Below are 15523 nucleotides of genomic sequence, written 5' to 3' on the forward strand. Positions count from 1 at the left end.
ATATTTCTAGCAAAAATTCAATTTGGAGTAAATTGCTGATAGTGTAACTCAGTGTGCACACAGTAAATTATTAATTTGTATTGTCCTTAGTATGATTTTTTAAAACCTTTTTTTAGTGGAGGATTCAGGTGTATATCATAAAAAATAATTGGACACCAGTAATTTAGTTTTGCAAGAATAGAGCTGTTACCATTTGAGAGAATGTATGTTTTGCATTATAAACATTGCTGTAGTTTAGATAGAGCAGATGTGTTTGGTGTCTTCCTCAACAGATCTGACCCTCTTCCTTTCTTGTTTTTTTTAACTCAACAGTTTTTTTCTTGTCTTTCTTTTGTTTTCCTCTGTCTTTTCCCTTTCTCTTTCTTCTTCCTATTTCATGATTGAATGAACTTGTGCTCTGTATTGTTTCTCCCCCTCTGCCTATCCCATAATACCCCGGGACAGGGGTGGAGCATCTTGTACATTACTTCCGCGACACAGCGTGGTACAGTAACATCTACTAAAAGCTTCACCCTTTGCATGGTCACGTGACGTGAATGAACGATGCATGATTTTTTGAGTCTGATTTTATTTTTGAAGCATGGATTCAATTTTTTCCCATACATTCACATACAAAACAAATTCAAATACAGGTGGCATGAGACTTTTTTTCCTGACTCTTTTGCCCTAACCACCTATCCGAAGTCCTAATGTTTCTGTTCATCTCTTCCTCCGTGGGCTGTGATTACTGTGGTTGTGTCAGATCTATCTTTGCTCTGATGGAGCTACAGTGTTTACTGGTGTGTTCTGAGAGACCCACTGCTTCTCTCAGCCTGCTTCCAGAGACTTTATCCAAACAGTTATCAGTATGCGCAGGTGAACCAGGGTTTAAACATCTCAAACATGCACACAAGCAAAGAATTAGCCCATAGTGCAATTGTCCTTGGTTCTGTGACTGCACAGGGATACGCTAAACCATTTTAGAGGACAATTAAAATAAAATGATCTGATAACTCCTTCGGGATTCACATTATAACCTCCACTTCTACAAACTCAGGATATTAAAAACTCTTCTATTATCGAAATGGCCACATTTCATCCGCCAAATCTTACAGTAAGATGAATGACTGAATTAAGCCCAGATTTTATTACAGCTCTTTCTGTTGTAATATCCAGCAATCGTGTTTCAAAGTTATCTTGTGAAACATTTTGGAGGCAGTTGATTCTCCCTGCTCTTTTTTGAAATATGGATGCTTTTTTTAGGGCTCAACAACAATTAAGAATGTTTTTCCTCTTGGCCAAGACAGGCCAGAACTTCAGATTTTCATGGACCTCACCACAAAAAAACAAAAAACAAACAACTTGAATACTTTCTAGTTGCTTCAAAAAAATAAAATAATGTATATATTTCTGTTTTTCATTTAAATTAGTAGAGTTTTCTTTACAAAAAATCACAATACTAGCTGGAAATTATGCAACTATACTGTAACTGCAAGCTATGAATTCACATTATTTTTCTAAACGATTATAAAAATGCCACAAAGTGCAAAGCATTTTTGATTAGATTGTCTTGCAATCAATCCTACAACTCGTTGCAATTTTGGCACATCCTCATTACTAGTGGTGTTATAGCCACTTTTCCTTTAGATAAATCACAAAAGCCATCGGAACACAACATATCTAGGCTAATCCATTAATATAAGTAGTGACAACTCTGCATTGGTCTGCTCAGCCATCCTTAATATTGAGCCCTTCTCTGTAAAGAATCAATCTATAACCTCGTCCTCATTCTTCTGGAAACATGTCACATACTTTAGGTACTTATACAGAAACTCCTTTAAAAAGTTTAGGTTTCACAAAGATTTTGAATCACTCCACAAAGGCAGAGTAGCATGAAATCTGTTTGACATCATGTTTTATTTTATTTTACTGTCTTGTGCCTGTCTATTGTTTGGTGCTGCATGATTCCTTTGTTTTTATAATGTTAATATTGTATTATGAAACAGATATTTTGAACTCCCAATTCTAATTTATTCTAGTTTGCCGATACAAACACCTGTGATGAATTCTGTATTAAAGTTGCTTTGTTGCTTGGCAACCCCAAAACGGCCTAGAGTCAGTATAATGAACTATATTTCTTGGCACAAGAATTGTTTATCGTGTGCAAATTGTTTATTGAACTTTGGTGTCGTTTATCACAATGCTGTTGCTGCCATTTTATAAAAGCGGTAAGGCTGTGGGGCTGTTCATTACAGCAATTTTACTTCAGTTAAGGGTGTCTTAGGTGCTCATCTTTGCATTATGCTTAAGAACCAGAGGCGGACAAAGTACACTCCATTACTTGAGTGAAAGTACAACTTACAGTGCATTAGACCTACTGAATACACAGACTAACTTGTAGTATCTTTGGAATAAAGAGTTTTTAGAATGTTAAAAACTTGTAGAAATAAAACAAGAGTTGACAAAAAAATAAAAATTAAAAATTAACACCCTTGCCCACCCCCACAAAAGCAGGATGGTAGTGATCTCTCACAGCTCTGACAGTGTGTGCACTGTGTAGCCATTCGTCCACATTTGAACCGAGTGGACCGTGAAAATGCTGTAAATATAGACTGATTAAAAAAAAATCAAACATCAAACCTGCTTTAAAACCCAGCAACACAACTGTAGCTGTATAACTTTACAACAGCAACACTGCTTTAACAAAAAAGCAAAACAGCAAGATTTATTTGACATCGTCGCTCTTGCGTTGTACATTGATGTCATAGACAACATCTGTGCAGTGCTGCTTCAAGTCCTATTGTGTTTTGTTAATGTACAACAATTGTTTTTTGTCTTTATTGGTAATATTTTTGTTTACACTATTTTTTTGCTAAATCAGACAATAATGTGTCTAATACATACCACAATATAAATTTCTTAATATTGAATCGTTGCAAAAACATATCACATTTGCAACTGGTCAGTGTTAAACAAATGCTGGGAAAATCACTTTATGTAACCCAACAAGAGTGATTACTGATATGCTGTCAAAAAATCACGTTTTCGAAAAGAAAAAAAATCACTCCCTGACTTTCAAAGCTGCTGCATAACGACTTTCTACTTCGAGGACCTTGATAGAAATGTAGTGGAGTGAAAAGTACAATATTTGTCTTTTAAATGTAGTGAAGTTAAAGTCACAAGTTTCCAGAAAAAAAAAAAATCCTCAAGTAAAGATACTCAGTGTACTTAAGTGCAATACTCAAGTAAATGTACTCCACTACTGTCCACCTCTGTTAAGAACATACCTTAGCCATAGTAAAATCACTGTAAAAGTGTCCTGGAGTGTCTTAATGCTTTTATGAAAGTGCAGAAATGGTGTTAGTACCATTTCTAAGATAAGATGGTAACAGTACATCACTTTTCAATAAATATTTTACACACTTTAAACTATTTATCTGCCAAGTAATATAGTTCATATTTTTATGGGAATATCATCCTCTGGAATTCACCAATAAAGCAAGGTGCTAAAATGAATGAAATGAGGAAAATAATTTCTTGGCTTAAACCGATCAATAATATCTGTTTTAAAAATTTAATTCCTTTAATTATTTTGAAAATATTATTGAAAAGAGTAAAGTAGTTATCAAAGTTGTATAGTTCTTTCTCTATCGCATGATAGGAGACTCACTTCACATCTGTTCTCATTTTTAAGCCCCATTCACATTGACAGTAATTTGGAATGACCAAAGTGACCAGAAGTCAGTCGTTTTCAATGAGATTTGCTGAAAGGGCAGCAATTTGACCATTGAGAGGTTTCACTTTTAAGGCATGGAAATAAAATTTAAGATAATCTGCGTTTTGAGTGATAATCCATGTAAACAGGACTTTGTCTTCACAGAGTTTTAAAAAAGGTTACAGTCTCTGAGACTTGTCTGTTCTCACGGAGAGACAGAAATGGCCAGAAATGAATGCATTATGGATGTTATCTGCAGGTGTCCGTACATGTCTTTCCACCCCAGAGACTTTGTGACGTCATGTAGAGGATGTGACCGTCAGTACCTCATGCAACAAAATTAGCTGACAACTCTTCTGCACACACACCCTCGCTCACACGCATTTACTCCCGTGTACCTGCACTGTTCTCTTGATCCGTGTTCTTGTTTTTTGCGCTCTCAAGTGGATTTTTAAATCGTAATGCTTTACGTCTCTCTCATTCTGACATTTTCTCAGCCCTGTTTGGTCGGGCATGTGATACAATTGTTTTGTGATGGTATCTGGAGATAATACACTGAATAGAAATGTGGCAGGCTGCATGAAACCAGAGTTAGCCAGTAGGAGGTGCTGTGGTTTCAGTACAGCAGTGCTCTTTCGCAGCCCACGAGAGACAAAGAGAGTGAAGGAAACAAGGACTTGCGCCTCTGTCATGGTGCACAGTTGTCTTTATTGAAACTCACCTGCATACGTGCTCATCCACCCAAAACCATTCTATTACAGTACCGCTTGGTTCGCAGCTCAACAGCCTGCTGACCACACGCATCTTGGCACATCCTGGCGATGTTGCCAGTGCTGTTTTAGAATGCTAAAAAAAACAGGCTTGTTCATAGTCCAGAATTAAAGAATCTGCTTCACTTTCATCTTATGCGTTTGAATGTGAATTAAATTGGCCACACCCCACAGGAAGCTGAATTTGAATTACAGATGGAGAAATTTACCGAATTATGAGTGCAGCAGCCTGGTTCCAGAAGTAAAAATCGCATTGAAGGGCAATTGATTTTTAACACTTAACTTTTTAATGATAAACCTTTAAAGACAGACCTACTGTGAGCTACATGGTTGTTAATTGATGATTTATGCTTTTCTTGAAACCATCAGCCTGCATTTTTCAATGTATTTTTTAAATATTGTGTTTAACAGCAGAATTCTGCGTGGAAAACTACATTACGCGAAGAAATGATTTTTATGCAAATTTCCACCAATCAGAAAAAAAAGGGCACCTTGCTCAAGGGCACCTAAGTCGTGGTATTGAGGGTGGAGAGAGCGCTGTACATTCACTCCCCCCACCTAGAATTCCTGCCGGACCTGAGACTCGAACTCGCAACCTTTGGATTACGAGTCTGACCCACGACTTCCCACTTTTAGTACTTATGAAGCTCATATTAATGCCTTACTATGCATGACCATATTTTAGGTCCCACAATCCTACCCTATGCCTAAATCTAACAACTACCTTACTATTACTAAGCAGAGAATTAAGAGGTTATTGAGGCAGTAGTCATCATTATTTGTTAGTTAATAGTAAGAATTGGTCCCCGAATTGTAACATGTGACACATGACTGTTTAATGAATTTATTTGGATTTCAGTTAATTTTAATTCTACTTCATCTCATCATCCTTTCATCATCTCTTTTTAAATTCAGGGATTGAACTGGAATTTAAAAAGCCTTCTCAATTAATTTCTGAGTTGTGCACAACCCTGGTTCAAGCACAATTAGGTTTTGAAGGAGATAACCACACTCTGTAACTATTTAATTACATTTACAGTGACTATTTATTTTCTTAGACTGACAGACAAATTTTAAGACTGAATTTGACTACCCATTGCTGTGTGAATAGGACTAGCAACAGTTGCTGTCAGTTAATGTCCCTTTATAGGCTCTTATAAGCTGTTCTATGAACCGGACCATTTGAAAGTCACACAGATATCAGTCCCATACACTTACTATGGGATTGTAGCCCATCATCGCAGATCTCCATCTTGAATAATAATGTTCTGTTTTGTCTTCTGCAGCCTCAACTACTTCAGCCCATCAGTCACATCCCCAACGAGCCCCTCATCCAGGGAAAACTAGCAAGAACAGTCCCCACCGGGGGCCACAATGATGCCTGCACCGAAGAGGAACGGCCTCCTACGTCCTGTCCTCCAGCCCCCTGCACCGATCCAATTCTTCCTCCTGCTAAATACCCTCACGTGGAGTCGAAATCTTTGCCTGACCCAGAAGAGCTGAGCCGGTTGCTTAGCACCTACCTTCACATACAAGACAACGATGAGAATGACTCACCAGTGCCGCTGATTGCGAGACAGACCCCTGAAAGCCATCAAAATAAACTCCTGCAAACACCTCATCCCTCGTCCTTCTTCAGCCCGCGTGTCCTGCAGCCTCCACGGCTACACAAACAGGTAACTCTCCCTGCTCTGTCTATAGGGGGCGGTAGTGGGTCAAAACCTGGACCCTCAATGAACCACACGGCCAAGCAGCTTTTTCCTCCACCTCCGTCCAGAGGTTTGCCATGTTTCAGTCCAGGGAACCACATCGTTACTCGCGGCCGGCTATCCCAGCCTTGGCCAGCAGTGGTCAGGAGTGAGGCTGACCCGCAACGCAATGCTTCGGTACCGCTCGGTGTCTCCACACAACTTGCAAAGCCAAAGATCCACTGAGCGTCAGCTGCAGCCATAGACACTGATAAGGCTACCTCCCTGAACGCATGATCACACATGCGGCTTGCACTAGATAGACAACGTTTTAAGCTAAACAAAGCAGCTAAGCTATCGCATCTAACTATGCAACAAAAAGTAGTCACAATCAGCGCATCTGTCGCACAAAACCGCTCTATCACTTCGAACTATAAGTTATTGATTATAATTCCTTAACCACTAAGAAACCTTTACCATTCACAGTTGCATCATCCATACAAGTTGAGCTCCTAATGGATTGACAAACTGAAGGAACGATTTCAATTCAGTCTGAAACAGAAGGCAAACGCAGAGAAAACGAGCACTAGAGAAGTCTTTTTACTGATACTCAACAAACGTCAAAGATGTGAGTGCTGTGCCATAGACTGCCTGTGGAGATTATTCAAGACCCTCAGTGTGTGGCTATTTCCCCATGCGGTGTGCCCTCAGGACGCCAACTCATTTAGTGGGTGAATCTGACATTTACATCACCAACCTCCTGAGGTTTAACTGCGAAAACGCATATTATTGTCTACGCAGCCTCACGGATCTTGTCTTAAAGAGAGAGAGTCATGTGACCCAAGTCTCCTCTCCAGTTTCCACAGGAAGACTTCTTTGTCTGCTGTGATTTGATCTGTTTGTGTATTACTTTATGCCTCATTTCATGTCCTTGTCTGAATTCACCACATAAACACAAAGAAAACAGTGCAAGCTACAAAATCTCTTTGTTTCCGCGTTCTCATTCCTACGTCTTGTTTTTCAGTGCAACAAAGTCTCTTTGACCTGTAGACAGTGTTTTTTTGCACGAAGGTGCACACGCCACTGTCTGTGCTTCCTTTATTTTCACCTTGGCTTCAGTCATGATCAGCAGATTTTAATTTTAATTAGGCTCATGCCTCATGTATTAACAAGGTTCTTTTTCTTGATTATGGATTATGGCATGCTCGAAGCATAAACTTGCTTTTTCACCCCCCATTAGTTCCATAAAAAATTGTTATAAAGCTTTTTAATTATTTATACGTTCTAAAGATGTTTACAGTTAAAATGCCTTTATTAAGCTGTTCAGTCTGTTCCAGTGCTGCAGGAAGAACATTTTTGCCTTGTCTTTGGAGCAGAAATACTCTTGCAGTGAAACTTTAAATGTACACTTGAGCAAGTTTAGAAGTTTTGAAAAATATTTTTGTCTTGATGATGCACTACAGTAACTTATTTTTGGCTCTGCAAGCAATGCCATTACCCCCACTTCCCCCAAAAAAAGAAAAAGTAAACTTGGACCATTTGTCCTTTGCCGTAAGGTTAGATTGATTTGAGGCTGGTTTTGTCCACAGTAGGTGTTTTCTAAGGAAGATGGTTTCCGGCTTTCCTTATGGAAGGTTAGATTACATAAATGTGTCTCAGAAGGTTGATAAGATTGTCAATAATTTGAGTTTTCGTGCTTTTGGCATGCCTTGATACATAATGCACACTGTAAAACAAATATACAACAAGATCCGCTGCATGGAAGCACATAAACTTATCCGTACTATTATTTTAAATATGCAAGAAACCATCTCTGTGTGTTTATGTGCAATATATTTAACAGTGTATATACGTATAAGTATATATACCCTTAAACATAAATGTGGATGTTTATTGTAACGCAAAAGTGATTTACTTCCATTTCTGAGGGGCTTTGGGTTTTACCGCATATAACACATGGGTCACATACGTCTAGACATACTTATGTGTGTGTGTGTGTTTCTCTCACCCAACTCTGGTTATACTAAGCAGAAAATCAGTGGAGGGCTTGTTTTGTAATGCTCTGGTGGCACTTTGTTTGTGTTTCTCTCTCTTTCTGTCTCTGTTTTTGTCGCTGTATGTGTGCAGGAGGAGAGGTCCTGCGTAATACGCTGTCTCCTTGCAAATGCAAAGTCACAGAAATTACATTGATTCCGTCTGCTATGGTCAGAGGTGAATTGCTCATGTCAATGAGGTGTCTGTTTACAGATAAGAGCATCTTCTCTTTCGTTTGCCTCCTAAGAAATGAGGCAAGACAGAAAAAAATTGTGTATAATTAAAGGGATGGCTCACTCAAATATCCCTTATGTCTTTCCTAAGTATAACTACTTTCTTCTGTGGAACACAAAAGAAGAGAGCAAAATGCCTGTATAATGAAAGTCAATGGAAAGTTGAAATGACTAACAAACAATCCCTGCTCACGTTTTTGACCACAGACAATAACAGCTAACAATTTCTTTAAAATATCTGTTCCACTGGAAAAAAAAAAGACTTACAGGTTTATAATAACTTTTTCATTTTTGGTTAAATGGAGATGCAAAAACGGCATTGTTTCAGGAATATCTGCAAACTCAAAGACGCCGTTTCCTTCAACAAATCACCATTGAGCTGCAGTGTGAAAAAAAATAAAACTGCTCCGTAATAACACTAGGTATTAGATTTCCTAATTACTAAAATGAACTCGTACAAAGACCTTATGCTGTTGTGTAAAATACATTTATGACTTGCTGCCCATGTGTTTATGCCTTCCTCTGGGTTCTTTTCACCTGGACGATTCTTTGATAGCATGAAGATATCTGGAACAATAAGCACTTGCCATGAAGTCCTTTTTAAAAAAAATCTCCCATTTTTCCTTTCATATAGTTCATGTCTTGCTGTGTTTTTCACCTGTTGTGACCCGAGAGTATGCAGCACTGTCAGAATGCTACCATTGCTCCATTATAGCTTCATGAAAACAGCTGCCAACCTGTTTGTATGGACAGAAGAGATGTTTACTAACAGAGGAATGAATTTAAGCACTTTAAATGACCTGTTTCAACCTCCACACTGGAGAGACTGGTATTTTTGACCTGATCTGTTTGGTTTGCTGTCATTTTATTGTGTGCAACTACTTTTATTTGCCTGTTTGTGTCTTGATGTTCTGTCCCTGTGTGCCCTGGTCCAGTGGAAGGTGAGAGACTTTAATAAAGTGAAGGAATAAGATTCACGCTCGCTGTTGCGTTTTCTGTGTCAGACATTCATTTGTGTGGATTTCTGCAGCTCTTCCTAGCAATATTTTACACCCTGCAGTATTTCTCTGCAGATCCTTATACATTATATTCAGGGCTGCTTTATGCTGCCCTGTTCATTATAGTGTAAATCCACACATTAAAGAATTGTCTAATATTCTCTGCCCAAACACAGTTTATTTTAACAGCCTTGACAATATAAAGACAAGAGCTAAACTTACTTCAGCACTTTCTGAAGAAAACTTTCAGCATTTTTTTTTCCAGCATTCGATTCAGAGAAATTAAATTATATTCAATTTCATGGTGCAATTACAGGCAAGCTGCTGCAAACAGTCTGTAGTTAATATTTTCACCAATTCAAACAAGATGGATGGATACAATGGGTACTATAGATAGATGGATAGGCACTATGGATGGATGGATATGATAGATTAATGGATAGACACTGTAAAAAAAGTGCAAGTTGTTTTAATTGTTCATACTGCCATAAAGTTTGAAGTTTTAGTTGAACTTGAATTAACTTAAATTGTACTTTGTGACAACTTTGATATTTGAGTTGAGTAAGCTTAAAATCTTAAGGCAGCACAAACACTTCAGTTAAAACTTTTTTTTTTTAAAGTATAGATTGATGAATATCCTACAGATGGATGCATATATACTATGGATGGATAGATACTATAGATAGACTACATTTAATCTGCGCTTGTCTTTCTGAAATGTCTTGTTGCTGTCAGCCTCTATCCTCTCAGGGTGATGATGATTGTGTGAAGATTCGCTGAAGGGCAGAGATCCAGGGCTGCCACGCTGCTGCCAAAGAGTCATTCTCGTTTCTCAGTGCACTGAACTGAAGATGCTGCGCCCTCCAATTCCCTGCAGCGGTACAGGGATAATGCAAGTGGTTTTGATGTACAACCTGAATATGTGTTCTGCAAGCAACTGACTCTCTGCATCCCCTTCTTGGAAAGTTGTATTTTTATATTTTTGGTTTATTTATTTTTTACTTTTCCACTAACTTTTTCAATACGTGAAGATTTTTTCTTTCTTTTTATCTACTGGGAAGTGTCAAAGGGGCCTGCTCAGGTGAGATTGGGCTGCTCGGTCAGCCGGTGGAAGTGTATGAAGTGTATTTGGCTTTGAAGTTGAGTGTAGGAGGGTTAACTCCAACCAGGACACTGATTGCTATTGTAGCACAGAGAAGGAATTGAATGGATGACTTAACAGGAGTCTTGCTAACCAGAGTGTTGACCTTCTGACCACATCTGCCCCACCAATCATGTTTTCGATCTGTAATCTAGAGGTCAAGACAGTAGATGGGTACCTTTGCAGTCAAGTGTGTGTCTAATGGTCTCTTGACTGGATAAATTGGGTATCGTGTGTGTGTGTGTGAGAGAAAGAGAGAGACAAAGAATGAGGAAAGAGATTGGAGAATGCGGTGTGAAAGAAATTAATTACATAATTGTTGTCTGTGATTATCCGGACCTCCAGAGCGTGTTTGTTTTTCTGTTGTCCATTTGTTTATTTCAATCGAAAACAAAAGCACTGGCAGTCTTTTAATTTCCCTGTAATAAAACTCTGCAGAAAGGAAGATTTGGAAAATGCAACACTGTCCACTTTTCTCTCGCTGTTCTCTTTTTCTCTATAAGATTTTTTTTCAAGCAAGGCTAAGTCAAAGGACCATGGAGGTCTGTTTCAGAGCTTCACAATGCAGTCCATGAACGCTTATCAAGGTTAATATCATAGTACTAATACTATACTAATATAAAAAGTATTGTGTAAAAAAAGGTATTTTTGTATATACTGTGTATGTAGAACTTATGATGGCTTTATCCATGTTTTTTAAAGATGAAGCGAGGTAATCTTTATCAGAATGCAGTTTTTTCCTGCAGTAATTAATGTAGAAAAATACAATATGTATTAGCTTGATTGATTAAGCTGTCCTGTCTTAGAGAAGAGGAACACTAGAATGGTATCAAGCACTCAGATATGCCCCACTTGAACCTCTGCTCTTCATCACCACGCAATCACTGAAGTGAGCACTTAAACCCATCATACAGGCTACCTAGAGGTCAGACAACACTTACAGCTCTGCATTCAGTGCCCACTGAAGAAGGTTTCGCTGTCCTGCAAACACTCACAAGGAGGTCAACATGAACACAGTTCTTTTAGGGATTGTGAAGACTGATTTTCATTTTTGTGTCCTTTTTAACAGGTCATATGAGCAGTGTGTGCTGCATCCCACGAGTAGAATTTCAACTGAGCTTATTTATTTTTCCATGCATCAGAGTGGAAACCATGTTGAAAATAAATTTACACAATCTTTTTTCTGTATAGGGTTTTGTGAGGACATGATAATGGTGTGTGCTGCTCACCCTTTACTTGAAAACATGTCTGTTGGGCTTGAAGTTCCTCATGCAGCAACACTATGCAGATGATTTAAGCAGTTTAACTACAGTTTGGGGTTTGGATTCTGTTCTTTATAAATTAATTAGCATTTTGATGTTAATGTTATCCCCCTCCTCATGTAAATTGCATTTCAACAATCAAGTTTGTAATAATTCTCTATGGCACACTGTTGAAAGCCATTTTATAATTCATGGCTGTTATTAAATGAAATGCAACCCAGAAATCACTTTATTTTCTGTTTAAAGATGCAGCTCTAATGCTGTCAGCGTGAAAACAAAACACAAGCCTCTTGCAGTTACACTGCATTGTGGCAGATGCAGAATGTGAAAGAGGACAAACTGGACCCTATATGGTACATATAAAGCACTAAACACAGTATTCTCTAGGATTTTCATCTCTGAGATTATGAGTGATCCTATAGATAACATTTTTGTTTGTCCAAGTGCAGTATACAGCTGAACTCTGACAAGGAGATTCCCTGTAGGGATCATACCTGCAATCTTCTGTTTACCAGGCCTGAGCTTTAACCACTAGTTTGTTCCAGATCTGTCTATGTGGTCCCACCTCTAAACCTGCTGCTTGTATTCAGCGCACAATTGAACTGCCATGCTGTAAAAAAAAATACACACACAGGCTGTGTGTATTTCTTACAGAATGGCAGTTTGCCAGATGCCTTTGTTTTGTGGATTAGTAACCTGTGCAATTCTAGACCGATCAGAGCACTTGATGTCTGAAGTATGTCATACATGCAGCTGAGTGCTTTTGTTCATTATGAATTCAGTGTCTTTAGGAGTTCATGACTGATGAATATTAGAACAATAGTTCTCAACGGGTGGGTCGCTTTCAAAAAATGGGACACAAGGAAAAACACAAATATGCAAATAATAATATGGCAATTATTTCCAAGTAATCATGCATAGTTAGGAAGACAAAAAATAGGCTTACTAAAGGCTAAAAAATTGATAAAAAAATAATGCATTATAAAAATGAATGATTAAACTTATTTTAATATTTTATCAAGTGAAATAATATAAAATACTGAATTACTTGCAAGGAGGGGCAACCACAAAGTGTTTCAAGCAGTGAACGTTTAGAAGTTTAGACATTTAGACACCAAAATTAGTCAAAGCAAAACCAGTTAATAAATACTGATCTAGTTCACTGAACAGTAAGAAATCTGCAATAACCAGCCAAAGACCTTCACAGTAATCCACCCAGCATGAAAAAATACATATTTGAACGAGTTAAACATTTATGTAGCAAATGAATGTTTGACAAAGTCACAAATAACCTCTTCGGAGTTATTGATGCTTATCATTATATTTGTGTCACATTATCTATTTTAATGGATAATTAATCCTTGATTAATCAACCATCATTGTTAAAGCCTATGTTTGCATCAGTGTTTGATTAAACATTAATATGCATTTGTCCATCTGTGTTCCATGCTGAATGAATATTTTAGTGGTTGTAAGCACAAATCAAAATTTTGGATGAATAATAATGATTGACGATTGTCTGCTACACACTTTTTCTGTACAGAAGACTTGTTCGGGAGTGATTTATTCATAGTATTAGCTTTTACAACAGGTGGGATCCATAATGTCCACTAAGAATACCGAAATTAATAATTTAGTCTGATGAGTGTTTTTTTAAACCTTTCATATGAACAATTTTGCACAAAACAATATTACTAATCAGATAAGCATTCAATCTCTCTGCTCAAGAAACGGTTTCCTTTCAAAAAGAATATGGTGTAATATTTATACTGCTCTAGGCATTGGTTGGATTTCAAATGATTCGCAGAAACGGTTGAAATGGTACAAGCACAACTGCACATCCATAACAAATGAATTTGAGAACAGATATATCTGAATCAGTGACACTATAATAACATACTCAAAGGTTATGTGAGACATAATTTAGCATTCATCACTGAAACTCCTGGTTATTAAGAAGAAACAGAGGGTAATCTTATTATTCTTGCTGGAATGAGATTATTGGCTGCACAGATGAAGTTGATCTGTGCTTGCTTGCATTTGAGGGCCCTGTCACTTTAAGAGACTGACAGTCTCCCTCTGGCAGTTTGCAGAAGGACGGATTCTGCTGTAGGCAAAATGAATTAAAGGAAAAATGAAATCAGAAAGCCACCAAGCACAGGTATATCTACTACCTCGACAGACCTGAATTGGTTTCATTCAATAACCAAGAAAGTGGAGAAAATGCTATAGCGGGAAAGACGTTTGAATCAAATTTGACACCCATGTTTCTTAACAGCCTCCTTGACAACAATTTCTGAAATTCAGTCATGTCCTCCATGGTAAATATAAAAACAAAAATGTGAAAGGCAGTTGAACAGGATGATGAAAACAAAAAACCAAACAAACCACAACATCAACAAAAATGCTCAGTCCAGAGTTTATGTGAAGTTTATACTGAAGTGTACTTGAAATTAAACCTTTCGTCTTCTACTTGACAGTCAGTCAGTGAGTTACAGATCATTTGAGGTGCAACCTGGTATAAAAATCTGAAATGAAGCACAGAGAGGGACATGAGTCAAATCAACCGTAGTTAATCAAAATCTCTACAGTTACATTTATAGTTTTTAACAATGTAGGAGCAGGGTAACTCATTTTACTGTGAATGAAAAATGGGCTGTTTTAGTCTGCAGAAAACCTTCTGAAATTAGTTTCAACTGAAGAGATTTTATTAAACTGGTGGGTGCATGGTGAGTAAATATGTGTGGGAGTTGGTTATATATTTAAAATCACTGTTGTTGGAAACCTCTGGGGATTTGCAATGGTGTAAATATTTGAAGAGGTCTTAGTTATACACTGTCCACAAACTGCAGCACTTTGCCAGTTTAAAAACATAAAACTTTGTCATTTTCTTACTAAATGTTTATTGGAATAAATGGAAATCCGAGTGCAAACATTAAACACTGTACATGCAGCATTTATTTATCACAGGAATGGTGTGTTTGATGATGTTAGGAACATTGGTGCTGTACCAGAGAGTATTCTAGAGATAAGAGAACTACAGATGTGTTTAATGGGCTAGTTCACCCAAAAAAACTCATTTACTGAACCTAATTGTCTTTCCAAACTTTTATGACTTTTTCTTCCTTCTGCAGAAAAAATGAAGACAATGAAGGGGGAATAGGACTTTCAACCTTCAAAAAGCACTATTAAAGTATCATAAAAGTGGTCCTTTGACTTGCAAGTCATCTGAAGTCTCATGATAGCTGTGTGCGAAACAGAACAAAATATTGATTAAAAAATCTTGACATCCATCCTAGTTCTCCTTGGTATAATCATGGGAGAGGTCGCAGTTTCTGATTCATGAATTATTTTTTTGGAGTTAGAGCTTTTCAGTGAATTTTTGGATTAAAATGGATTTAAAAGTTTGAACACTTCAGTCTCCATCCAAGAAGAGGACTAACCAGCCCGGTTTTCCGAATTTCTCCTTTTGTGCTCTACAAAAAAAAAAGTAAAACTCTACAAAGTAAAAAAGTAAAGAGTGTAAAGACCATCGACTCTACCGTGCGACTCCACCGGGCAGGGACACCGGCAAGGGATAGTAGTAGCTTTTTATTTAATTTTTTTCATTGATATGTTTATTATTGAAAAGTTGTTGTTATATGCATGTCAATTTTATTTAATTTCTTTATTTTCTTAAATATGTGGGTAGATAGTATTTATA

The 15523-nt window shown here is 37.5% G+C and overlaps 1 protein-coding gene across 2 annotated transcripts in view; it reads left to right on the plus strand.

Annotated features, from left to right (window-relative positions):
* LOC306850724 (serine-rich coiled-coil domain-containing protein 2-like) overlaps positions 1-9397 on the plus strand; it is a 51994-nt gene extending 42597 nt beyond the window's left edge. The window contains exon 12 of one of the 2 annotated variants that reach the window (XM_079386548.1): positions 5751-9397. In XM_079386548.1, the coding sequence (XP_079242674.1) occupies positions 5751-5842 (92 nt within the window). In that variant the 3' untranslated portion in view covers positions 5843-9397. The remainder of the gene's footprint in view (positions 1-5750) is intronic. The other variant, XM_079386547.1, reaches the window with a different exon arrangement.
* Positions 9398-15523: the final 6126 nt, after the last annotated feature.

Source organism: Barbus barbus, assembly GCF_936440315.1.
Source record: "Barbus barbus genome assembly, chromosome: 30".
Lineage (NCBI taxonomy): Eukaryota > Metazoa > Chordata > Actinopteri > Cypriniformes > Cyprinidae > Barbus > Barbus barbus.